Source organism: Rhopalosiphum maidis, chromosome 2 (genome assembly GCF_003676215.2).
Source record: "Rhopalosiphum maidis isolate BTI-1 chromosome 2, ASM367621v3, whole genome shotgun sequence".
In the NCBI taxonomy this organism is placed as follows: Eukaryota; Metazoa; Arthropoda; class Insecta; order Hemiptera; family Aphididae; genus Rhopalosiphum; species Rhopalosiphum maidis.
Genome location: NC_040878.1, coordinates 30,942,529 through 30,968,109, shown reverse-complemented (window position 1 = coordinate 30,968,109; position 25,581 = coordinate 30,942,529). Strand labels below are relative to the sequence as shown.

The 25,581-nt window shown below is 28.5% G+C and overlaps 2 protein-coding genes across 2 annotated transcripts; both read right to left on the bottom strand.

Moving 5' to 3' along the window:
* Positions 1-9,284: 9,284 nt before the first annotated feature.
* Positions 9,285-15,991, bottom strand: LOC113551359 (peroxidase-like). Its single transcript, XM_026953563.2, has 13 exons — positions 15,875-15,991; positions 15,642-15,732; positions 15,358-15,560; positions 15,114-15,287; positions 14,072-14,253; positions 13,758-13,956; positions 12,738-12,935; positions 12,113-12,260; positions 11,880-12,036; positions 11,588-11,761; positions 11,277-11,475; positions 11,077-11,179; positions 9,285-9,488 (listed from the first exon to the last, which is right to left on the bottom strand). The coding sequence occupies exons 1-13, from the start codon at positions 15,954-15,956 to the stop codon at positions 9,425-9,427; spliced, it is 1,974 nt and encodes a 657-aa protein (XP_026809364.1). The 5' UTR covers positions 15,957-15,991; the 3' UTR covers positions 9,285-9,424.
* Positions 15,992-17,905: 1,914 nt separating this feature from the next.
* LOC113551356 (peroxidase-like) lies at positions 17,906-24,637 on the bottom strand. Its single transcript, XM_026953560.1, has 14 exons — positions 24,285-24,637; positions 24,075-24,202; positions 23,289-23,439; positions 23,016-23,218; positions 22,775-22,951; positions 21,689-21,867; positions 21,381-21,579; positions 19,478-19,675; positions 19,148-19,295; positions 18,925-19,081; positions 18,635-18,808; positions 18,346-18,544; positions 18,156-18,261; positions 17,906-17,989 (listed from the first exon to the last, which is right to left on the bottom strand). Exons 2-14 carry the CDS (start codon positions 24,160-24,162, stop codon positions 17,926-17,928), a joined length of 2,043 nt encoding a protein of 680 aa, XP_026809361.1. The 5' UTR covers positions 24,163-24,202; positions 24,285-24,637; the 3' UTR covers positions 17,906-17,925.
* Between the last annotated feature and the right edge of the window lie 944 nt (positions 24,638-25,581).

The following is a 25,581-nucleotide window of genomic DNA, read 5'->3' as shown; positions in this document are numbered from 1 at the left end:
AATAAATCATCATTTATATATGATGTATATTACAGTAGAAAAAAACGTAAAAAATAATGATTTCAATAAAAATATAATCAATTTTCATCACTTCTTATTAAAAATAAAGATTCTCAAGTTCATCAGGTGTAAAATGTTTCATATTATGACTAACAATCACACATAAATCAGTTGCGGATTTAGAGGTCACTCAAGGAGGGGAGGCAAATTTAAAAAAATTAAAATACCTATTTTAATAATATAACCTGTAATTTGTTGGAGGCTAATTTTTTGCATTATTTCACCAACTGTAATGCTCTATTTGTTATTAGTTCTATCAAAAATATCAACTATCGCCCCCCACCCTCGTATCCGCCACTGACATAAATATATTTGTGTATATCAATGAAATCATATTCACTGTTATTATTAATAAAGTCATCAATAATAATATGATGAATTCGTGGATTGAAGTTGCACGCAGTAGTTGACGAACCGACGACGTACATAAAATTGTGGTTCTTAGCTGAAACCATCGGATAGGACGGCAACGATGCAGGATCGGGATTCGGGGGTACGAGAAAGAGGGGGCACGGAGTCTGGCGATAAGTCACCAACGCACGTTCTCAGTCACCCCGTTGTGTGACGAGTTTTCGCCGTTTGCGGGTGTCGCACGTTCGATTATATTAGGCGGGCCGCACACCAGAGAAATTATAAACACGAAACTTTTTATATGCAATCGGTTTCAGAAACTAGTTTCACGTTGATCTGTATATTGAAGAAACTTAAACAATGAAACTATAGAATAAACGAAATATGATTAGTTTTCAAAATGTTGGGTTGACTCACGTTTGCTATATTCGTTTAAATTATAATTGTACAAACATGGATATTTTTCTACTGCTTCAACTAATAGTGTATTAAAGACAGGATCTTCTTTTTTCGGCATTTTTAATTAACTACAGAATATGTTGAACAAAAAATATATGAATATAAATAAATAAGTATATAAAGTATAATTTAAAGTATGATTTTGTTTTATTGATTAGTTTAAAAAATATGTTTTTACTAACTTACTTTATTTCAGTATGTCGAAAAATTCGAAAAAAATATTGTTTTTTAAACTAGCACTAGTATTTTAAGTATTATTATATTAATAATAAATATTAATATTAATATAAAAATATTGAATAGTAAATAAGTTTATAAATCAAATTATATGAGTATAATTCACTCAGTAAAAACTAAAAACGTGCATGACTGTGTGAAAATGTTCATGAAACTGAAACAATGAAACCAGAATAACAAATTTCTTGTTATCAATTTCGTAAACTATAAATAAAAATAGTTGCATGAAACTCGGTGTGTGTTTCCCCATGCAAATATATCGGCTGGTTTCATGCAATTATAGTTTCGTGTTTCATGTTACAAGTTTCGTGTTTATAATTTCTCTGGTGTGCGGCCCGCCTTATTGCAACAAAGGCGTAGTAAGAGCTTCCGATGGCCAGGCGACGGCATACGCCTTTTACAATCGCACGGCTCGACGGCTATACGGTGGCTAGCGTTACCGGAGTAAACAACGATGCTGCCTTAACGGCACCAATACAGTTGTCATGGCGATCGTCACTGAATTACGAAAGCTCGACAATTAATCGTTACGTAACAATGCGAGCGACGGCTTTTTAGACAAGAAACACGTTATGGAAAACAGTACAGTAAGAGACCGTACTGCATTGCACGTATAAACGATAAACGGTAGAAGAGTTGACGTACTAAAGCGTTTAACGTCGAGTAGGTCGCCACGAAGCGGTGGCACACTCGGACGCGCGTAGAGGTAAAAACTTCCCGGTGTACGGACGTTTACGCGTCGCAAGCAATACGGCAATGACCGATTAAGCAGCCGGCTCAAATGGCAAATGGTGTTTTGCGACCGTACAAAAATACGATGTCGGTGTCGGAGACGTCTCAACAAGACATTGTGAAAGCAAAAAAAAAAAAAAAACATATATCGAGTGATACGGAAACACACAAACGATGGTCGGCGTGTGTTTGTTGAGTGCAGCGACGACGTCCTATAATTGCGGTGGCACGGGACGAGATCCATACAATATTATACCGACTGTGGCCGTGGTGACGACAATATAATTATTTATTATACATCGAAATACTGTGATGAGACACATCACTGACATCGTGTCACGGACTAAACGGAGCATTTTAATTTGCATAGACACCGGCACGCGCTCGGAACGCTGTGTGTATACGTACCTATCAATCGGGCACTCGCCTCACCGGCCGGTAATTTGAATGCGATCGCCGTTGACCACCGCAACGCAGACCGGTGAAAAATCTCCGCCGCCGTCGTAACGTGTCGCTGTCGTCGTAATATTTGGTACTGTCAGAGACGCGTTTAACGGGGGGGGGGGCAAAGTGGACATTTGCCCCGGCGCAAATTTTAAAATATTTCATGGGCTGCATTCGTGTACGGATTTTCATACATTTTTTTTGTTTTTTCGTAATATGTACATTTCTCAATCTGCGATTAAACATTTTATAAATATCAAAATATTATATGAAACATATCACACAGAGATAATAAGTTAAATTCAAATGAATTCAATACCTACACGTACGCAGCCGAAACCCGGTGGACGAGGTTTGAGTGGATTGACGTATCTACACTGTAGATTCTACAGTTATTGTAGTTATGTTATTATACTATTACCTTTAAATGGTTCATGATGAGTATTGGCGTGCGGCGTGCCCACATTATTGTGAATTCGTGAAAATACAAGAACGAGTTATAGTAATTACGACGCAAGCGCGCGTTTTCATTTTTACAACTGTGCCGAATTATTAGTTTATTTTTAAAAATCACTTACAAATAACGGAATTGTCACTATATTATTACAGTCGGTGGACACTGGACAGTAAACCGTTCGTTGTCATACTACAAATTACATTATTCTTTTCTGTATTGAAGAGAGTAAAAAATTATCTATGATCGTCATTAGCAACAGTATACATAAGCACTGTTATTTATTTCTACGGTTTATATTTTATATTATTTTTCAGAATAAAATTTAATAATTTTTTTGTTGTTAGGTATGTTAAATTGTATTAATTTATCATAATGCTTTAAATTTAATATATTAGATACGTTTTGAAATTATCAATTGTTTTCTACAGTCTACACATAAAATTTAATTTACATGTTGATCTTGACAGCATTATAGCCTTTACAGCATATTTTTGTAGCCTTAGTCGTTTTTATTAGTTTCCATAGCAAATAAACATAATATAAATTATATTTTATATGATTGATTCAATTATATTGTATGTAATCGATTATACAGGTAATATAAATGATAAATACTTGTACTCAACACAGATATTTTGTCCAAAAAGTAATGATGCATTGATGCGACAAAGTATCTTTACTGTATTCATTTAATCAGTATATTATACCATTTTTTTAATGATTTGTTTTGTGTGTGTGTGTGGGGGGGGGGCTATGAGGTAGCAAAATATGTGTGCCTCTGGTGGCATTAAACCTTAACACGGCACTGGGGTAGTGTCGTTAACGTTCGCGGGTGGCCGAATAACGCGCGTAGTTGACTTATACCGACATGAGTAGTTTACTTATTGCAGCATTTTCTCCGCGTGTGTCAGTCGTCCTGTTCGGCGACTAGTTATACGTAATGATATTGGGCGATTTCGGTGTGATGCGTCGTCCGGCAATAGTGAATTAAACCATAGATGTTCGAAACGAAACTGATGCGGTTATACATTAAACGCACCAAAACGATGTAATATAATATTACGGTTTTGAGTGTACCAATACGTCACTCAATCAGCGCACTGTCTGATTTATAATCATCTACATCGTGTGCTAATATAAATTATATTATACGCATACAACATTACAACAATTACAATATATACATATTATATTTTACACAGATACATATTATTAACCTACTCGGCTGTTGAATTTCATGTCGTGTAATTTTTTTCATCGAATGACCATCTATTTGGTGAAACAAAATATTACAATATTATATTAACAAAACGTAGTATTACAATACTGTCATTGGTTGCAATAATACATAAACCATATTATATTATCACAATATTCATATTATTATATAATATTGATAATAATAATATAAATATTGTGATAGGTACACGATTTATGTATTATTACAATTAATGGCCGTACGATGTTATGACTATATAATTATATAATTGTACATTACATTTTGTTTCAAAAAGTGGGTGGCTATTTGATGAAAACAATAATTATACGATATGAAATTTTAGTATCCATTTCACAAAAAGTTATGCAGTTCACGAAATAGACAATTTCATCAAGTGGATGCAACACATACATACAACAATAAAATTACGACATATACTTGTTACATTTTACACAGTTATCTATATACATTGTTAACCTACTCGGCTGCTGCCTGCATAATGCAAGTTGCAATTAGTTGAAATTTCCCTAAAACATGGTATATTCGCGACACAATAGTTATTTTTTTAAAACTTATAAAATGTTTAAACGATTTAAATCTTCAAACAACAAAAATATTATTACATATGTCATAAGACATTCTTTTTCGAAAGACTTGCAACTAGAAATATTCATTAAGCTAGCTATATATTATTTTATCCTTGCGGCTGCGGCTAACGGTATACTTACACCGAGTGTCGAGGTACAAAATCTGCAGATAGTGTATTAAAAAACTTCGACTAGACATTATAATAATATAATATTATATCATTAATAATGTTTTGCTCCACGCATAGATGTAGTCAAATTGTCTGTACAGTGCGCCGGACAAGCCGAGTAATATACAAACAATAATACAAACATAACGTATTGTTAATTATTATTAAATTTATTTATTATATTTGATCATTTTAGCTTTAAATACAGGCATTATTAGCTATACATATTATTAGTTACTATACAATATGAATTATTTTATTAATAATTCATAACCATAGCAACTTGTTGACGTTAAAAAAAAAATTATTGTATGTCTTTTTTAAAAGAGTAAGAAAATTTTGGAAAAAAGTGTATTTTTAACAATTAAAAAAATTGAAAAAATTTAAGTAATGTACACGTTAATAATAATAATTAATGGAACAACATTAATGACACTGATGGAACAATTTGGCATTTTCATAATTTCATAGTTAAATTTACACGTAATGTATTAGTATGTATAAATAAACAATGTGTCATGTATAATGAAAAAACAGTCGTTTTGAAGATAGAATAAATATACTACTTTCACAAGCACACTTCGCTATGCACCCGTACCCTTATTGCTACGCAACTGGCTATACCCAATAAATACTTGTAGTACTTTAGTAGTTAGTATTATTTAATATTTCGTATTATCGTATATTCGCTATAGACATAATATAAAACGCAAACTATTTATTCATATTTTATGTTATAATAGCCGACCCGGTCACGACTTAGCCCGTGATTGATTGTTTATTTTGCCTTCGGACCATGATATGTAGAATTTTTTATTCAAATATTATTGTTTAATGTGATCGGCAAATAAATATAAAAAACGGTTAATGAAAACGGATTGAAATTTTTCTAGCGGAATGATAAATATATTTTTATTAAAAATAAATACAGATAAAAAAGAAATGTTGAGTAATTTATGGTTGATAAAGAATTTTATAAGACTCCTGAGTATGTGACGTTTTTTTTTTTTTTTGTCTCCTGTTGAAATTAAAATCATAATATGATTCGGGTTCCCAGTTCGAGAAAATCCCACGTATAATTGTCCATGTGAAAAGCACTCTGTACGAAGATTTACACCAACGTACATAATAATAATATAATAATATATACTTAATAGTATAGATTAATACGAATATTGGATATACATGTTATCGGTGTACGTGCGATAAACTTCTCGGAACAATATTATTCATTTATACACGCCGATATCAAACACAATACAATTTGACGAACAAAAAGGTCAGGTTGCACATAGCCGCGGGCCTCCGTGCCGCACATATAGGTACAATTGTTTTCAATTTTTTATGAACTTTATACTTTTTTTTTATTGACAAAAGTGGTACTAAAACCTTCAGGAGAGTGTCGGGTATAACAGTAAAAAATTTCAGCCAAATCGGTTCAGTAGTTTTCTCGGTTAGCGCGGTCGTAGAAAAACCCCTACAATTTTATATAATAGCATATAGATTTATATTATATATTAATAAAATAATATACTGGCTAAATGTTTAATAATTTTATTTTAATAAATATAAGGAACTAATAAACTATATACCTATTAAACTGCTTATTTCTTAATATTATTTTTATTTTTTAAATTTAATTTCGTTCTAAAAATATTTTTCAAACATTTTCAATTTTTATTTTCATAAACATTATTGATCTTTCTTTGAGTACTGTTCTTATTTGTAATTTCTAAAAGTTTTCCGCAACTTTTTAGCTTTCCTTATTTCTTTTTGTTCAAGTAGAATTTTTTTTTTTTTTAGCATACCGCTTCTATGTATTTGAAACAGAACGCTGGAAACCCAACATTTGTTGTAGTGAATTTGTAAATCATCAGTTTTTTCTGATGCAAAATATACCTATAATCTATAGCCATAATATTGGTGTATTTGTATCGACTAAAAAAAAAAAAAAAAAAAAAATGGTTAATAACAATGGGTAATTAATATAATCAATCGCTAGGCTGCGGCGACCACACCTAGACCTTTTTCTATGCGACCGCTGCCATCCTAGATATTGTGAACGTGACTATTTTCACGTTTTATTATTATTAAATATATATAAGAAGATGTTGAATCTATAAGTGTTTTTTCAACAAATTTTACACTAATTCACTTTTAACAGTGACTGGCCACAGTTCAGTGAATTGCTCATTTTTTTGTAGGAAGTCTATAAAAAAAAAAAATATTCATAACTAGGTGCTTATAAATAATAAACTCAACTAAATGAACATGGATTTATGTATTACTAAAAAAAACTGGTATAATAGACAATTATTTTACGTAAAACACTAAAAAAAAAAAAAAAAAAACACTTAACGTTTTTGTAATGTGTACAATGTTTCGAACAGATTCGTATGTCTTTCAACGACGTCACAGCCACCGAATAATCGGATCAGAATCGAATCGCACGCGTTGTCAGATCATTACAGCGGCACACGAGACGGGCAGCTCAAACGAGAGCATTACATCCGTAACGCGGAACTCTGACGAGTCACTGGAACTGTATCATCTGCTCGCTAGATCCGACGTATGCGCGACTTGCCATTTCTGCGGAACGTAACCCGCCATAGCTCTGCGATAACGTACAGGGAAACGAGGTTTTACAAACATACTTGAACGCTTACGAATAACGTATTCCTACGAATGACTGTTTATCGCATAACACGAGAACAGAAAAAATAAAATATGCAAATATAATGTGATGAACAGTGTGCAAACGCAACAAACCAACCTCTAACGCACTGCCCGTACGGTGTCAGACTTATATTATAGGTCACGGAACAAGACCAAGGTCGAATTTTGTTTGTGCACACCAGAGCTTGAGTTAGGGAAATGCTAGAAATTCGCAGAAGTATTAATAAAATCACTAATTAATAATACGAGTACAAGCAATATAATGTGCAGGCAAAGAGGCAACATAATATGTTAAATATCAAAAAATCTTTGACAAAAAATGTAGATACCTCATGCCTTCTCTAATCGCGCAAGTTTGCCCGGGGTGGGTCTTGCTACGACGGAGGACAGACGGTGAATGTCATTGCTGCTCGTTTCGCCGGGCCTTTTATACCCGATCCATTAGCGATTACACAATATGCAGGGCCGATTCGTGTTTTGTGACAGATAAGAAGAAACCGTCGAAACCCCAATAGTGCAATCGCCGATAAACGCACAATTTAAATAAAAGTTATTTTAAGAATAAAATAATTATAACAATAATAAAAATAGTAATATTAATAATAATAATAATACGATTAGGAATAAGAATAATAAAAAGAAAAAGAAGAATCTAGAACCTTATCCGTGCACCCCCACCCACACCGAACCGGAAACTTCCCGCTCTTGGACAACAAATTAAAAGTTAAAATACCAAACAATTATTTATTATGTACAAACTTTTCACGGGATTTAAAGACTTTTCCAGGATTTTTTCCAACCCGTTATTTTCATATTTGCGTAATTTGCGTCTTTTAAAAAGCCGTGCGTATATACGATTTTTTTGCCATTTGCGTTTGTAGCGGTCGCGATCGCGGAAACGAATACGACCGCTGACGACAGTCTCCCGGGCGTTTTTCTTCGTTCTTTTCTATTTTCGCGCATAGGATCGCGGACGCCGATCGACGTACGAGATATTTATTCTATTGTTATTGATTAAATGTCCACGTATATAATATACATTTGATTCGAAGCCTATTTGTCGATGTACAATACTGTTTTTTTGATTCAATAAATTGCATTTTATCGTATTTATATTTTTTTTGTTGTTCTCGGTGGCTTAATTTTTATGTCATATATCTTCAACCACGGGTTGTGCTGTATACCGTTAAAGTGTTTCTCGACGACGTTTGTGTCGCACAATACTGTATTCATGTACATGGGTGTATATATGTAGTAATACATGATTCGTTTTTGTAGGTATATTGATGAGTTATTAATAACTTGTTATGTATCTTTATAAATCGTAATTTTAATTTTAATGTCATTGGATGATGTGTAACAAATAAATAAGTGTTTCTTTATTTTAAAATATTTTTATATAATAAATATAATGATTTTTGGGGATTACGGGTGGCTGAAGGGGATGTGGGGGCTTTGCACCCCACAGTAATGTGACATTGAATTTTGTGTGAAACGCTCGTTCATCCAACATCCAGTGAGTCCCCCTTCTAGTTTTTTTCCAAATCAAGCACTGCATAATATTTTTATCCGGATTTTAATACAAAACCCAACAATTAGGTATCTAAATAGAGTTTTAACCCATTTTAATTCCCTGAAATTATAAAACAATGTGGGCATCACCTACCACCCAATAAAATTGGTCGAGCGGCCGCCCGACCTGTAACAGGATACAGGTGTCACTGGACACAGGAGTTCGGTGTCACTGCTGTCATATATATATATATAAATAAATGGTTAACATGTTCTTGACCCATATTCTGAGTGTTAGTTAAATTTTAAATTACAATAGGAATATAAAATTATATCCAAGAATATGAAAACATAAAGGTATTAAAATAAAAACAGTATAGTAAGGTTAGGTTAGAATTATTTTGTTTTACTGACTGCTACAATTAGGTATTGAATTCCAACAATATTAATACTTTGTACACAATTATTAATTTATTACAAAAGACAGCCAGTATATAAACACTACAATATTAGGCATATATTAAGATTCTTTCCAAGGATTCAAATTGAGTTTTGGTAGGGAACTGCAAGGTACCAATTTATTTCTGAAAAAAAAAAAAATAAGTCGATAAAAATGATTAAAGATCTATAATTTCATATTTTTCTTATTTTATACTGTATTGTATATATTTTGTAATATTATGATAATATTAACTACAGATAATATCTGTCAGATATATTTAATTTAAATAACTCTACATAGGTAAGTATTAGCTACCAGGTACCTAACCTACCTATGTTTCTTAATATTAATATTACCTAGATTATATAGACACTGTATTTTTGATAGTCAAAATATTTGACTATTTTTTAACCTCTTTGTTTGACGACAATAAGTACGTTATTATTTAAATGATAGGTACTTAGCTTTCGTAGCTATTACATGCAACATTATCGGAATTTTTGTTTTTTTTTTTTTTTTTTTTATATATATATATAATTGAATATAACATATCACTATATCACAGTGGTTATCAACCTTTTTGGGTCCACGGCTCCTTTTGAATTTGAAATAAAATACACTGCTCCCATACGAACATTTAAAATAAACAAATTTACATTATTTATAATAATTTTAATCCAACTTTATTTTTAATGGGACGGCTGTTCTTGTTTTTGTTACATTATATCATCAAATCGTGGGGTAAATTTTGATAGTGCGATTCTCATTTCCTTTTCGGTATTTAGTTTTGCTCCGTATTTACTTTTGATAACTACTAAGGCCGAAAAACCCGTTTCACATAAGTATGAAGAAGTAAATGGAATCAAAGTCCTGATAGCTTTATTGGCTACGATCGGGTATTGCTTCTTCATAGCTATCCAAAATTCTGGTAAAGATAATGATACAAATTTGGATTTTGATACTGAATCTGAATACAAGTCTATCAGTTGTTCTTGTTCAGTAATTGTTAATTCTGACGGTAGATCAGTAGTAAAAAGATCTTTAATATAATTTTGTTGTTGATCGTCCTCGGGAAAATTTTACAACTGATAGATTAGATTAGAGACAAATCATTAAGTACCTACCTAATTGTAAATAGTAATCGAAATATGCTATTACTCGATATCGCAAACACGGTTATCGACGGCCGATCTGTCGCACACACGCAATATGCAATATGTATTGATGCGCGGAAATTTTATTTTTAGTTTCTATTGCGAACGTGGCTCCTTTGATAATAACCGGCGACGCCTCTGGGAGCCGCGACGCATAGGTTGAAAACCACTGCTATATCAGGTTTCCTTTGTTACATAAACTTTTCATTTGTTTCATTTTTTATTAAGACATTTCGTTTATTTGTATATTATAATATTAGATAGGATATTAGTAATTCATTTAGCTCAGTATTTACTTCCTTTTTTAAACTAAATTACTAAGTAAAAAATTATAAATATAAAACAGTAATTAAGTATAGAGAAAATTATATTTAAGCGCTTGTAAGATATTTATTGTTTATATATTTTTCTATAGTATATTTTAATCTTAAAATCTCTAAATTTGACATTTTACATCTCTAGCAAGAAAAAACATACTCTATAAAAACGATAAATTTCTGATTTAAAAATATTTTTTATTTATGTTTTACCCAAATTTAAATTATCTAGAAGTAATATATAAAATTAAATACTCACTGATTACTGATTACATCAAATGCATTGCGTTGTATAGATTGGATGTCTGATGTCATACATATGATTAGTGATAATGATGTTTTTCGTATTTCATCAAGTTGATCTTTTTAAACAATTTAATAATATTACGGAGAGTAAAAATAATGTTATTAAGCTTTAAATATAATAAGTAGATATCTAACAAAAGTGTCAATCATTACCCGAGCGAAAAGATCCTGTTTGGTTTCCAAATTCGTAATAGAATCGATCGCCAAATTTCCATCTGAAAAACATTTCTCCAGAAATACACTGAAACGTGTGACCTAACGAAGATCCCGGTTTCAGTTCTTCTAACAGACCGGCGGCGTAAAAGTCTACATCGTCTACATTCTCGTACAAGTTAGCTAAGATATCAACATTCTTCAAAAATAATATGTTTTTATTAATGATTAGTTTAATAGTTATTCGATGAATTCCGAGTGTAATAGTTGATGTGTTATGTTATGTACAATTCTTTAACGTAGGTATTTACTTTTTTGGTTATTTGATCAGTAAAATCGTCAAAAGTTTTAGCTTCGCTCAATCCACACAATTGCCTAAATTTATTATATGACGGTTCTCCAAAATCTCTACCACGTTCCAAGTCAAAGCTGACTAAATCGAAGCCTTCTGTTTTATTCGGATCTCTAAATAGGTATTCGCTAACCTAAATCAAAAAATTATAATAACCAGTGCCATACTTATTATTCATAAATGAAATAGGTAACGTAAATTTAATTTCTTTGAGAACACAAAATAATATAACCAATAAATAATTATCATACCTCAGCTGTGAAATATTGATCTTGGTCTTGTGAAATCTGACTAAGTAAACCTCTATTAAAACTATCATAATTGTCTCCTCTTTGCACTATGTCAGTTCTTAAGAAAAAATCACTCAAACGAATTTTTGAAGTAACCTTTCTAGCTTCATTGACCAAACTATAAAACAATTAATCATATAATATGTACTGTAAATTTAAATTAGTACAAAAAATAGTTTTAATATTATCATTACTCCATATATCCCTGTATTTCGCTATGAAGTGATCTGTATGCAGCACTGGTAAAACTGGTTATAGTAGTTGGATTTAAAAACTCATCGTAATCCATATTAAAACCTTTCTCTAATGGTAATAATTTGTTTGCTTTGGCATAATCTTTTCCTATGATATTTTTAAATATATTACGTAATATTTAAAATTAATTTGTATATTATAATATTGTATTAGATAGTACCAAGTACCTATTATACAGCATTTAGGAAATTAAAATGTTTTAAATAAACAATAACTTATCTTAAAATATAAATAGATTTTTTTTTAAATATTCAATTTTTACATTTTTGAATACTATTTATATGTAAGTATATATTATTATGTTACGAGTAATGTTTCGATGAGATGCGATGTCCGGCAATATATACCGGATATTATCCAATACTCAATGTTCTATTGTATATATTTTATTATGTATAAAAATAATTAAATGTATATTAGTTTATTTGAACATACTTTATAATAATATATTATAAATATACCTATCTAATGAGTAGGTAACAAGCAATAATATATAAAATACATTTTTAATTGCTGTTTTGTATTAGTTAGGTAGGTATTATAATATTAATTATTATGATATACCTAGAAGTCCAGGAACGAATTCATTATACACCACGTGCTGATACATTCCTATGAGTAATTTCCTAGCTTCTTGATATAACCGCTCGTCGTCCCACGAGGGATTTATCTTTTTGAGATCATCGCACAACATGTTATGAAGTCTCAATAGTGATATTGTCTGAACTGCTATATTGGGATGTTGGTTTACTCTTACATCACCTTAGATAAATATATTTCAAATGTTAAATTATTAAAGATGTATTTAATTAAGTAATTTGATTAAACATTACACGATAGGTATTCAATTTAAATAGTTAAATTGCATGCATGTATAATTTATATGAAAATAAAATTAGGAGGAAATTAATAGTTGTCAGTAAAATATATTTATTTAAGTACTTTAGTTACGATCAAAAATTAAAACATATTAAACGGAAACTTTCAATTCTAATTATTATTTATTTGAAAAATGATAGTATTTCCTTAATTATTACTAAAAATAAATAAATAAAATAAGGTAGATAGTCAAGTGGGTGCCGCTCTGCTGTACATTAGGTATTGAGTGAGTTACTCTTTTAGGTATGTTAAATTTGAATTCAATAAAATTATTGTATACAAAAACAAATCTGAGCAGAAACAGCTTGTTAGCCTATATCGTCAAGTATATTTCATGATAGGTTTTTTTTATATAGCTATTAAAATAATATATTATAATTATCTAGTGTTACGGTTATTATAATATTTTTCCGAAATATATTTCATTTATTATATTATTAGTTTTTATTTATTTTAATAATGTTTTTTGTATTAAAAGGTGACGGCAGATACAAATAATAACACATTATTTTGTAAAATCAATACATTCACCACTCCGACCAGAATCTAAAACTACAATGATTAAAGTTAAAATTATATTATAAGTGAACAATATTAATTTTCATGATTTAATAATCATTAATTATTAAGATAATATGAAAGCACTTTCATTTAATTAAGTAATAATATTCCTATAGCAAACAACATAAATTTAATATAAATTACCGGAACGGTAGCACACAGTCCCATCATTAACCACGTTACATTCTTTTGTTGCTTGTTTAACGTTGGGTAAATATGATTTTCCTTTAGGTCCCAATTGTCTTTTAAGTTTTCCATGAGACAATGTTCGCAAAGAATGTGCTGTGATTTCATCTGAACCATATAATAATGAAGCGTCAATGAAACTGGTAACTCCAATTTGCTGACAAAATAATGAAATACATACGTTTAATATTTTTTTTTATTATCAGGTCACGATAAACAAACATAGACTGCATAAGTGCCTAGGTGAGATAAGGGTCCAAATTTATATTTACTTGTCTGACTGGTTTTATGTGACAACCTAGATCTGCTGTATCAGCGGCTCGTGGAGTGGACAAACATCGTCTTTTTGGACCATCAGGATCATCATGCGGAATTGTAATTTGAAGACAATCTTGAGGTAGTTTTTCTGGTGTGGAACCATCTGGATTGCAACACTCTAGTGGACTACCATTCTCTTTTGCAATACGGTGGTATAAATATTAATTAATTATTATAATTTAACAATACATTGAATAAACTATCAATTAAATCCGTAGTCGGGACTTTTATGATTTTGTTTTCGGTTTAATTCCCAGAAAAATAAAATGATATTTATTGTTTTAATATGATTTATAAAAATAAACACATTTCTGATATGGTTCTTCAAAATTAGATGTTTTTATTTTTGTTAAGACTGATTTTAACAATTCCAGCAAAATGTCTGCATGATTTTAAAGAATAATAACACATTAATAAATCAAAATCATTAACTTGAAAACTGGCATAGTCTGTTAATATCGGTCATTTGGATTAGGTTAATGAAATATTTAAACAATGAAGAATGTATAATAAATTTCGAAAACGTTTCAATCTCTGAATTAAATTTTACAGATTTTCTATTCTTAACTTGAAATAATCAAATGTAATTGGCCATTGGTGAATTATTTTATAATAAAATATCCTAAAAATGGTAATTTATATATCAATAATATAAACATTTTGTCGGTTTTTTAACACTTAGGAATCTTCAATTAATAAAATTATTTTTGTTAAAGCGTCGTGAACTAAATTAAATAAAAATTAAATTATTATCTTTTAGTAAGAAATCAACACTAAATTTTTAAATAAATTACGAATAAAAAACTTCAAAAAAAGTGTGAACGATATTAAATTAATATATTATAATATTGAGTAAAACCTAATATCAAAATATATATTTTTTTTTTTTTTTTTTAATACTTTTAAGTGTAATATTTCTGTGGGATGTACAACATAAACATAATGTTCAGTTACATTCAAAATCTTAAATGTATGTTGATATTTTTAAAAACTTACTTAAAGCTTTAGAAAGAATTAATTCAGTATCATGTGCAACCGTTTGACCAAATTGCATAAACAATAGATTATACTTAGGTGAAGGTTTATCCACGTCTGGGAACAAAGTTGTTCGTATTTTTCTTGCGTTTGGTAATTTTTTACCGGATTTTGCTTTTCTTGGTTGGTTTTTACCTTAATTTGTAATTAATTTTTTTATTATAAGTACAATATTTAAATACAAATATGTTTATTTTTATTGTACCATCCGAATAGTCTGCTTGAATAATTCGTATGTTTGCCGAGTTAGATTGTCCCCAAATTGGAAATAATAAATTATTACAACTCCCATTTATAGTTCTATATTTAGCTGTGGAATCACATACTGGCTTAGGAAAACATTGATCAGCTAGATCAATGTCTTGAGGTTGGAAGAATCCAATAGTATTTGATGGATCCGTTAGTGACCTAATGGATATATATATATATATACACGTATAGCCCGTATAGGTATAATGAAAATTATTCACAATTATTATTTTTATTTACGGTATTTTAGAAGGATTTTGATCGATAATGAGTTCACCACTCATGCAATCATTTGTCTCTTCATACTGAATTCCCAAATTACTGTACGAATCTATACAATAAATAATTACATTATAATTTTATTATAATCAATTATTTATAAACATAATATTATATTATATTGTTAAATATATAAATAATAAATATAACTAATAATATTATACATGTTATAATTTTAAAATATATTAATTTACCTGTAAACAATTTATTTTCTTCATTTTGAAGTTCGCATGTTATGCTAACAATCAAAACCAACATAATTGGAACTTTTTTCATTTTTAACGAATATCGAAAATACCACAGCCGTGAAGTGAAACTAATTGACAAATAAATGCTAAATACATATTAGCTCTTATACCTACGTGTGGACTATCTCAACCCTACTTGGTATGTATCGGTTGAATTTTAAATAATATATTTATACAATGCTATCGTACACCTTTTATCATTTTATCACATATCTATATTGTAAGTATTGAAATACATACAACGTATGAACTATACTTATACTTGACTTATACTTCTATTTATTATTCTTGTTGTGTGAATCATGGTATTTTTGACTAATGATTTTATTTTATTTAGTTTTTAAAAATAATAATCCCAAATGCCAACTCTGTGTCTGTATTCCCAAAATCAAATTTTGGCTCTATTATATTATAAATGAGCCAATGCATATAAAGTTCCCTTATTCGACCGTTTTTGTACCCAACTATGGTCACGCGTCAAAACACACCGTCAAATCGTAGTAGATGCGATACTGTTTAAAAATATTACGTTAACTTATACGCATTTTATCGCTAAGTAATATATTTCCGTATTGGTCATAAGATATTAATATTATGTATCACAGCCGGTAGTAGCTGACCACGAGGGCGATTTGAGCGGAAAGGGTTCACACTATCAGCCGTCACGGTTTGTCCACGCTCGATTTAGCCATTTAGGTATAACATGAATGTAATATATACACGTATTATAGGTGAAGTATTATAGATATGTAGCATACGTAAAGTACGTATAATATCATATTATAATTACTTAAATTTACGATTATTATTATAGCAAGTACTACTTTTACTTTATTTATAACGTGTTTACCTTTTATGTTTCATATTTTATACCTAATAAATAGGTGATTAGGGATAATTTTTGATTATTTGTTTATTGAATCTTATTAGTGATAATATGTTAATAATTTTGTCTTAATATATTTTAAATGTTACCAATGAGTTTTATTATATTAGCTAGTTAAGATACATAATCATGTAAAAATACATACGTTGGAAACTATTACAGTATATGTTAAAACCATTTATCATAAATCAAATATACAATTTAGTTAAAGATGAAATTATGATAATAATTAATTATGTAGGTACTACAACTACAGCATAGATACTTTTCTATTTATTAAAAATGCTTTTTAAGTCGTATGCTTCTGCGTTGTTAAACTACATTACAATTATAGCTGCATTTGTTATATTGTGGTTTATTTTAATATACATATCTACACTTTTTACAATAAAAATAATTTAATCCTAAATAAAAGTATTTAAATTCGTATAAACCTTTCGTTTATACTTTTGTTGGATATTTTTGGATAATATTGTCGATGTTTGGACAGTGGCTCGGGGCTGTTAAACGTTGTTGACTTATATTGTAGCATATAACTATACTGCAATTAAAAATAAATCTAGCTTATTATTCTAATTACATTTGATTAATTTAAAAGCTTTAAGTATAACTAGTGCATTATAGCTTCTATGGTGAATATAAAGTTATATTCCAGTTACATACAATTATTTATCATTGAAATTATATTCATAACAATAGATACGAATTTTATTATTCAAAAGTGATATCATTGAATCATATACTAATTATAAATTATTTAACAAACAGAACATATTTAATATTATTATTATTTTTATTAAAAATAAAACGATTAATAAAAAAATTTCTCTGGTTGAAAAAATATGTATCTAACTATATAGTTGCATATTTGCTATTTTTTATTTGATGATTTTTTTATTATTAAAAAAATACCTATTTTTTTAGTATTCTCAATCAAAAATTATGTATATTTATTATATTATGACTAAGTGATTATTTTAATATAATTCTAAACATTTAACTATAAACCTTTAAACTGTTAAGACTATACAATTATTATTGTATTTCATAATGAAGAAGAGTTCATAAATGTTGATTACTTATTGCAAAATCGACACTTTTTTCTTATAAGTTACTTTTCTTTCCAAACAGAAAAATCGGGCTTGGGTATAAGATCACAAGGTACCAATGGATTTCTGGAAAATAATAAAGTATTAACATTATTTATATAAACAATAACAAATTTAATTGTGTTTCTTTGAAATAATAATGTATAATTTGTAATTAATAATAAATTAAGAGTTTTGAAATAATGCAAACATGGTTATTTTAATTCATAGTATATATATGTAATGTACTTACTTTTTTTTATTCGGTACGACAAATGCATTCCTTTGAACATTACTAATATTTGTTGTGATGCACATTATGTATGCCATTGTAGTTTTTCGTATTTCATTGAGTTGATCTTCTCAGATAGAATAATATAATAAAAAATATAGATATCACAAATTATTAACTTATTTGGTACTTTAAAACTTGTAGATATTACCTAAGTTAAAAGAACCCGTTTGATTTCCAAATTCGTAATAAAATCGATCACCAAACTTCCACCTGTAAAACATTTCGCCGATAATACATTGAAACGTATGACCCAACACGGATCCGGGTTTTCTATTTTCTAGAAGACCAGCTACATAATAATCAACATCGTCTACATCTTCGTATAATTCAATTAAGGTATTGACTTTCTTAAAAAAAAAAATATTGGTTTATTAAAAAGTTATCTATGAGTTTGTATTGTAAATCTATGAATGTAAAATATTCAACTTATTATTCACTTTTTTGCTTATCTGATCAGTCAAGTCTTCAAAGGTTTTAGCCTCACTCAACCCACACAGTTTTCTAAATTTATTGTAGGGCGGTACTCCATAATCTCTACCGCGTTCCATGTCCACGCTAACCAAGTCAAGTCTGTTTTTTTCGTTTGGGGTTCTGAATGCGAATTCACTAACCTAATAAAAAATAATAATAAGTATTTTAATCCAAAAACTACAGTTATTTTCCTATTATATCATCACATAACCTTGTACATAATATAGTACAAATAATTAATAAATATGCGATATACCTCTTCTGTAAAAAATTGATCTTGATCTTGCGCATTCTGAGTTAGTAAACCCCTTGATAAATGATCATAATTATCTTTCATTTGCACTATTTCAGGTATAAAGTAATAATTTCTTAAGAGTATTTTCGATGTTACATTTCCGGATTCATCAACCAAACTGGAAAACAAAAATATAACCATCAGCATAAACAAAAAATGTTTAAAATATTATGAACTATATTACTTTCTACGTCCTTGTATATAGCTATGTTGTGATCTGAATGCAGCAGCAGTAAAACTAGTTATTGTAGTAGGGTTTATAGATTTATTGTAATTGTAGTCAAATCCTTCAGTCAATGGTAATAATTTGTTTGCCTTTGCAAATTCTTTTCCTGAGATTATAAAATACAAATCAATAATAATAAAAACATTTATAGTTAATAAACTCAAAGTACTTATTAGTGTATGTATACTCATACAGAATATACCTATAATAATTTATACTTTTCATCATTAATCTTAGACTAAAATACTAAATATGTATATACAATAATAATGGTAAATGGCGTCTGACCTAAAAGTTCCGGAACGTATTCGTTATATGTAACGTGCTGATACATTGCAATAACTATTCTCCTTGCATTTTGGTATATGCATTCGTCGTCCCACGATGGGTTCATGTCTTTAAGTTCTTTGCATAAATAGTTATGTAGTCTAAGAAAGCTAGTCGTCTCAACTGCTAAATCAGGAAGTTGGTTCACTCTTGGATCACCTAAGTTAAAAATTAACCAAATTATTTTTAAATTTTATACGATTCAACTGAGTAGATAGCCAATAAATAGTTATACGATTTTCAATAATAAAAATAATTATCCAATCTTTCTCAGTCTGACTAATGCCTACTATACCAAAATACACGTTCGGCAATTCAAATTTTGTATTTTTAGCTCAAATATTAGAGTGAAATGACGAATTATTAAACTTAAAAGTAAGAATATTGCGTTCTCTCACTGAATTTTTTACGGTATTTAAATTTTTAAGCGAGGTATGAGTATAATAGGTGGGTAAATTATTAATATTTAAAAATTATCATAATTCACTTAAAAATTAAAATACCGACGAGTGTGAAAAAATACAAATATTGTTCTTACCTTTAAGTTATCAAACTTATATATATATATATATACACATAACTTATTATCAAATAGACCATTTCATTATTTTATTTATGCTGTATCGCTAAGATAATTGAATCTTGAATGGAGTGACTTTTTGTAGCATAACATACCAATCATAATATACTAATTATACATAATTTCTGTTTTAAAAAAAAAAATAATTTGTACTTATTATTAACTTTCAAAGGTTTGTGACTCAAAACGTTTTTCCAATCAATTAAAATATGGGAAAAAAATTGTTTTAACATAGGTATAGAAAATAACTTGATTAAGAGGACGCCATACCCGCATGTGTTGTCTCTGTCTTACTAATGTACATCATAACAAATTTTTATTTAGCAGAATACATTTTGTGATGTTAGCTTTAATATTGATTATTAGAGTAAATTTACCTATTATTAAATTTAAAGGTAAGAATATTATCTAGATAATGACCTATGCTTTTAATGATATTATTATTTTAAAGCGAGTTACAGCTATGTAAACTATTACAACTTTAAAATGTTCATAACTCACTTTAAAATGATTATATCAATACAATCATATGTCATTGTCTACATAATATTCATACCTTTAAATTTGTTAATAGGTAAATTTACTCTAATATTAAAGCTAACATCACAAAATGTATTCTGCTGAACAAAAATTTGTTATAATGTACATTAGTAAGACAAAGACAACACATGCGGGTAAGGCGTCCTCTTAAGGATAAAAGTTTCATCATACATTAGTATTTATAACCAATGACTTCATATTATTACATTATAAAAGTATAAAGTGTATTGTGTATAACATTAAACATCTAGTATATTATAACATTTTAATGATATTACTACCTATATTAAATTACAAACTATCTTTATTGTTGTCTATTGGTAATTCAATATGGTTTGTCCAGGTAGTATCAACCAGAAATTATGTTTATAGACGTTATTAATATTGTGATTTCATTAAACAATTATTAATTATTAATTGTATAATGAAATCGCTTAAAAATAATGGAATTGAATTTTGGATTATCACTGTATAACAAATAACTAAATCATTGGTAAACTGAAATATCTACAAAATAATCGACCTATACTACATTCAGATTATATTATTACATTATTTTCGGAATCCAGTAGATTAATATATTGTTAATAGTTTTATACAGATTAGTGCCATCTTTAGTGTTAATAATGCCATCTACAATTGGAACAGCTGAACGTATATTTTGGATGGTATGCGTTAGTAAGACGGAAACAACACATTTGGTTACGACGTTATCTTAATCGTATAAATATGACATTGAAATACCTGTAAAGTAGCATACTGCTGTTTCATTGTTCACGTTGCAAAATTGTGTTGAATTTTCGACATTGGGTAAAAATACCTGATCTTTGGGTCCCAATTGATATTTGAGCTCTCCGTCAGTCAATTTCCGTAAGAACATAGCTGTGTCATTATCCGGACCATACAATAACGAAGTGTCAAGAAAACTGGAAGCTCCAGTTTGCTAATACGTAGATAAACGAAATTCGGCAAAAATTATACAGATCTCATTATAAATTTCAGTTAATATAAGATAATTTAAATAAATTGTATTTTGTTTTCATTTTTATTACTTGTCTGACTGGTTTGATCGCACACCCTAGATCAGATGTGTCAGCTGTTCGTGCAATGGATAAACATCGTTTTTTCGATCCAGAATCGTCCTCGGGGATTGTTATATTAAGACATTGTTTTGGTAGATTTTCCGGGGTAGTACCATCTGGATTGCAACATTCCAGCGGACTGCTATCGTCTTATAGAAATGTAAGATATTTTTATTAAAAACAAGACGCTTGATGAATTATTATTTATTAAAATATTCACAATATTGAACCATCGATGATGTGTTAACTTGAATAATTGATAAAATAATTTTTAATAATCAAATACAATAATTAATTAGTTAGTTTGTTTATACATTATTAGCTGTTCCGTCACGGCGTTGCCCGTGTATTAGATGCGTTAATAATGTGTGAAACTCACGTCGATCAAAAATGTATATATTAGTATATATACTAAATATACTAATATATAAGAGAAATATGCTATAACATACAAATATGCTTAGTACTAATTAATTGTATCGTGTAGATAGAAGCTGTTGATTTTAACACTATAGTTATAGTTGTGTTTATTTAGCACCTTTTAAATGGACATAATATTATATAAAGGTTCATTCATCGTGTTTTTTTGTGAGCTTGAGTTATAAAGCATTTATAAAAATGTATTTAAATATTTTTAGTTCCGAGTCCATGCATTGTTTTAAATTAAAATGTTTTTGACAAAAAAAGTTGAATCACTATTTTTAATTTGTTTGGAACTTAAATAAATAAGAATATTACACAATAATATTTTAAGTAATTTACATTTTTATAATTATTAGATATAAGGTTTTTTTATTTATCATCCAACTATAACTAAATAGGTAGGTAATTTAATCGATTCCTTAAAAAACATATACCTCATATCCCTCTCATTAATTTAAAATAGTAGTGTTATTATTAGTAGAATATGTGAGTATTAGGTATATAGCAATAATAAATTATTTTACATGAAAAAAGCTGTTAAAAATCATCTCATCAAAAATGGTAAAAGTTTACTTATATTAATTTGTGTTACGCAAAAATTAAAATTTGAATAACGTGCTTTGAGATACTTACCTAATGTAGTTTTGGAAAGCAATAATGCAGTATCGTGTGTAATAATTTGACCAAATTGCATCATAAGTGAATTATGTCTTGGTGCCGGAAAATCTTTATCTATGAAAGCAGTTGTTCGTATGTGTCTGACATTTGGTAATTCATTGCCCGATTTCGCTTTTCTTATTTCGCTATTATCTTAAATTAAATTTATTCGTTTTTCATATTATAAACAATAAAGATATTCACTTAGTATACATACTATCTGAATAGTTTGCTTGGACAATTCGTATGTTTGCTGTATTAGCTTGTCCCCAAACTGGATTATCTAAGTTATTACAACTACCATCCATAGTTCTAAACCGATACTCGATATCACAATCGGGCTTAGAAAAACATTTGTCGGCAAGGTTAATATCGTCTGGGCTTAAGAGTCCAGTAGATTCAGGTTCCTTCATAAGTGACCTAAATAATACAAAATTCAACACAATTAAATATAAAGAAAAAAGGTAACACAGATTAAATTTTTATTTACGGTATTGTAGAAGGATTTGGATCTGAATTATTAGTTAATAAATCATTTATTATAAAATTATACGTTCTTGTATCCTGAATGTTGTCATTTTCATGGACATCGTTTGTTGCATATTTACAACGGGCTCCCTTTGATATGCGATTTTTGTAATCTATTTGAAAAATAATAATGATGGATTATACTATGTTTAAATATAAAGAGGGAATATACAATTTTTCCGTTTTTACTTATCATGAAAAACAGTTATTATTAAAAATTTCGCGAAACTGTTTAATTTTAATTTTAATGTTTCATGTGTGAACATTTTTTTTTTACTATCTCAGCTGAATTTTATCTGATTATGATCTTGTTCTAATTAATTATAGTATTTATTCTTTGTTTATTATAGTAATTTTATTTAATCTTGAGCACATTTTAGTACAATTTGTAATTAGCTCTAATCTGTTTTGATTAGTGGTGTTTAATTTAATTCTAACTCGTCAGCTTTAACTTATGGAAATTTAATGTATAGTTGAGATTACTGGACTACTTTACTAGTAGGTATTATACCTACTTGTATTTTTTTTGTTTTTAATCTATATTACTATACATTTAATATTTACCGAATTTTTATAATTTATTTTTTCAAAGTTTGATTAAGTTAAAGGCTACCTTTAAACAACATTTTTGGTTATTAATTGTTACTAATTGAATATCTACTTTCTAAAAATAGTTTAAATCAAATATTTTAAATTCAGGGTACCGGGCTGACAAAAATTGAAAAATATGATTTAATATATGATTAACCTGTATAATGTGAGTTTTCCACATTTTGATGAAGGCCATGCGATACACCAACAAATAACACTAAATTAATAATTTCAATTGTCTTCATATTTGAACTTTTGTTAATTTATAGTATAGTAATGCAATAACTGAAACACATTGAGAATTGAAATTTTAAATGGTTTTTGTCGTTAATGAATTGTTATAATACTCTATTGAGTTGTAACTTACCTATATTATACCGGTGATTGGTTTGATATTTAAATTGGCATATCGGTATAAGTATTAGATTATATAATATAGTTGGCTGCAACTTGTTTGCGCACAATCTATAATTTTTACCTAAAAATCGGAACTCGTAGGCGCACACGGTTATATTAAATGTAAAACTGATTTGCACACATGAAAATAATTATATTTTATTTCGGTGACAGATGAGCACTGATATACATCGGATAAAGATAGATTACGGAAATGTTATTAAATTCCTTACAAACAGAACGTATAGAGAACTTATAGTGTGTGTACATAGAATTTGTGACTTTATCCTATATTTACTAAATGTGGATTTAGAAATTAGTGAAGTTGTTGAATCGCGACGTGGAAATATTTATATTAGTGTAAATAATTTTAAATTCACCAAATATTGTATTTTAAAAAGTGGTTATATAGTTTATACCAGGTATAATGTTATATTTTATACTATAAATACTTATCATCAATTGATATTTGACCAATTATATAATCGTACGAATAATGTTGATTGCATATTTTTTTAAGTATATCTATGGAGTGATCCATTTAATTATTTTAAAAATTATTGAGGTTTTTTTTTATATAAGTTTAAGTCGTTACAAACAACGTTTTTGAAAAAAAATTATGGCATTTTTTTAATATTTTTTATCGTTTTTAAGTTTTTTACTCACTCGAATGACAACATACATTATTAATTTTTAATTTTTCAAAGCAGAATATAATTCGTGATGTAAGTAAATTATGTTCTACAAGTAGCTTATTAGTTAAAAATATTTAAAGTTTGGATGAGGGGAGTAATTGTTCAAACATTTTGTGGATCACCTCTGTGCAACTCCATTCCGCTTAAACTTCAAATACTTATAATTTATAAACAAGTAGTCTAAAGTTCAATTTTCTTGTATCAAATTACTTTTTCTAAAATATATCCTTCATAAAAAAATTTCAAATGATAACGATAAAAAATTATTAAAGCTATTTTTTTTTGTTTTAGAAAGATGCTGGTTTTAATGGCTTTAAAATAAGTAAAATAAATATTTACAAAACCATCAGTTAATTCTGAAACAATGCATATATTACATTAAATTAATCACTCTGTATATATTAGCGTCATTTAATTATATAATTGGTCAATAACTGAAGGACGAACCACTTGTCTATAACGCGTAATGAATTAAGGTAATATTGATGCATTTAAATCGTGTCCTATCATAGATTATCTTGAAGTAGGTTTCATCCAACTTAAAAAGTGTAAATAGGTATTAAAAAATAAGTG

What these genes read in the sequence shown, in the direction of transcription:
- LOC113551359 (XM_026953563.2), bottom strand. Translation starts at nt 15,956, where the DNA reads ATGAAAAAAGTTCCAATTATGTTGGTTTTGATTGTTAGCATAACATGC. An exon ending in AGAAAATAAATTGTTTACAG is followed by an intron (nt 15,733 to 15,874) that starts GTAAATTAATAT and finishes TTTATTGTATAG; the next exon opens with ATTCGTACAGTAATTTGGGA. An exon ending in ACATAAAACCAGTCAGACAA is followed by an intron (nt 13,957 to 14,071) that starts GTAAATATAAAT and finishes TTATTTTGTCAG; the next exon opens with CAAATTGGAGTTACCAGTTT.
- LOC113551356 (XM_026953560.1), bottom strand. Translation starts at nt 24,162, where the DNA reads ATGAAGACAATTGAAATTATTAATTTAGTGTTATTTGTTGGTGTATCG. An exon ending in AGCAGTATGCTACTTTACAG is followed by an intron (nt 19,676 to 21,380) that starts GTATTTCAATGT and finishes TTTTTAACTTAG; the next exon opens with GTGATCCAAGAGTGAACCAA. An exon ending in TATATACAAGGACGTAGAAA is followed by an intron (nt 19,082 to 19,147) that starts GTAATATAGTTC and finishes TTTGTTTTCCAG; the next exon opens with TTTGGTTGATGAATCCGGAA.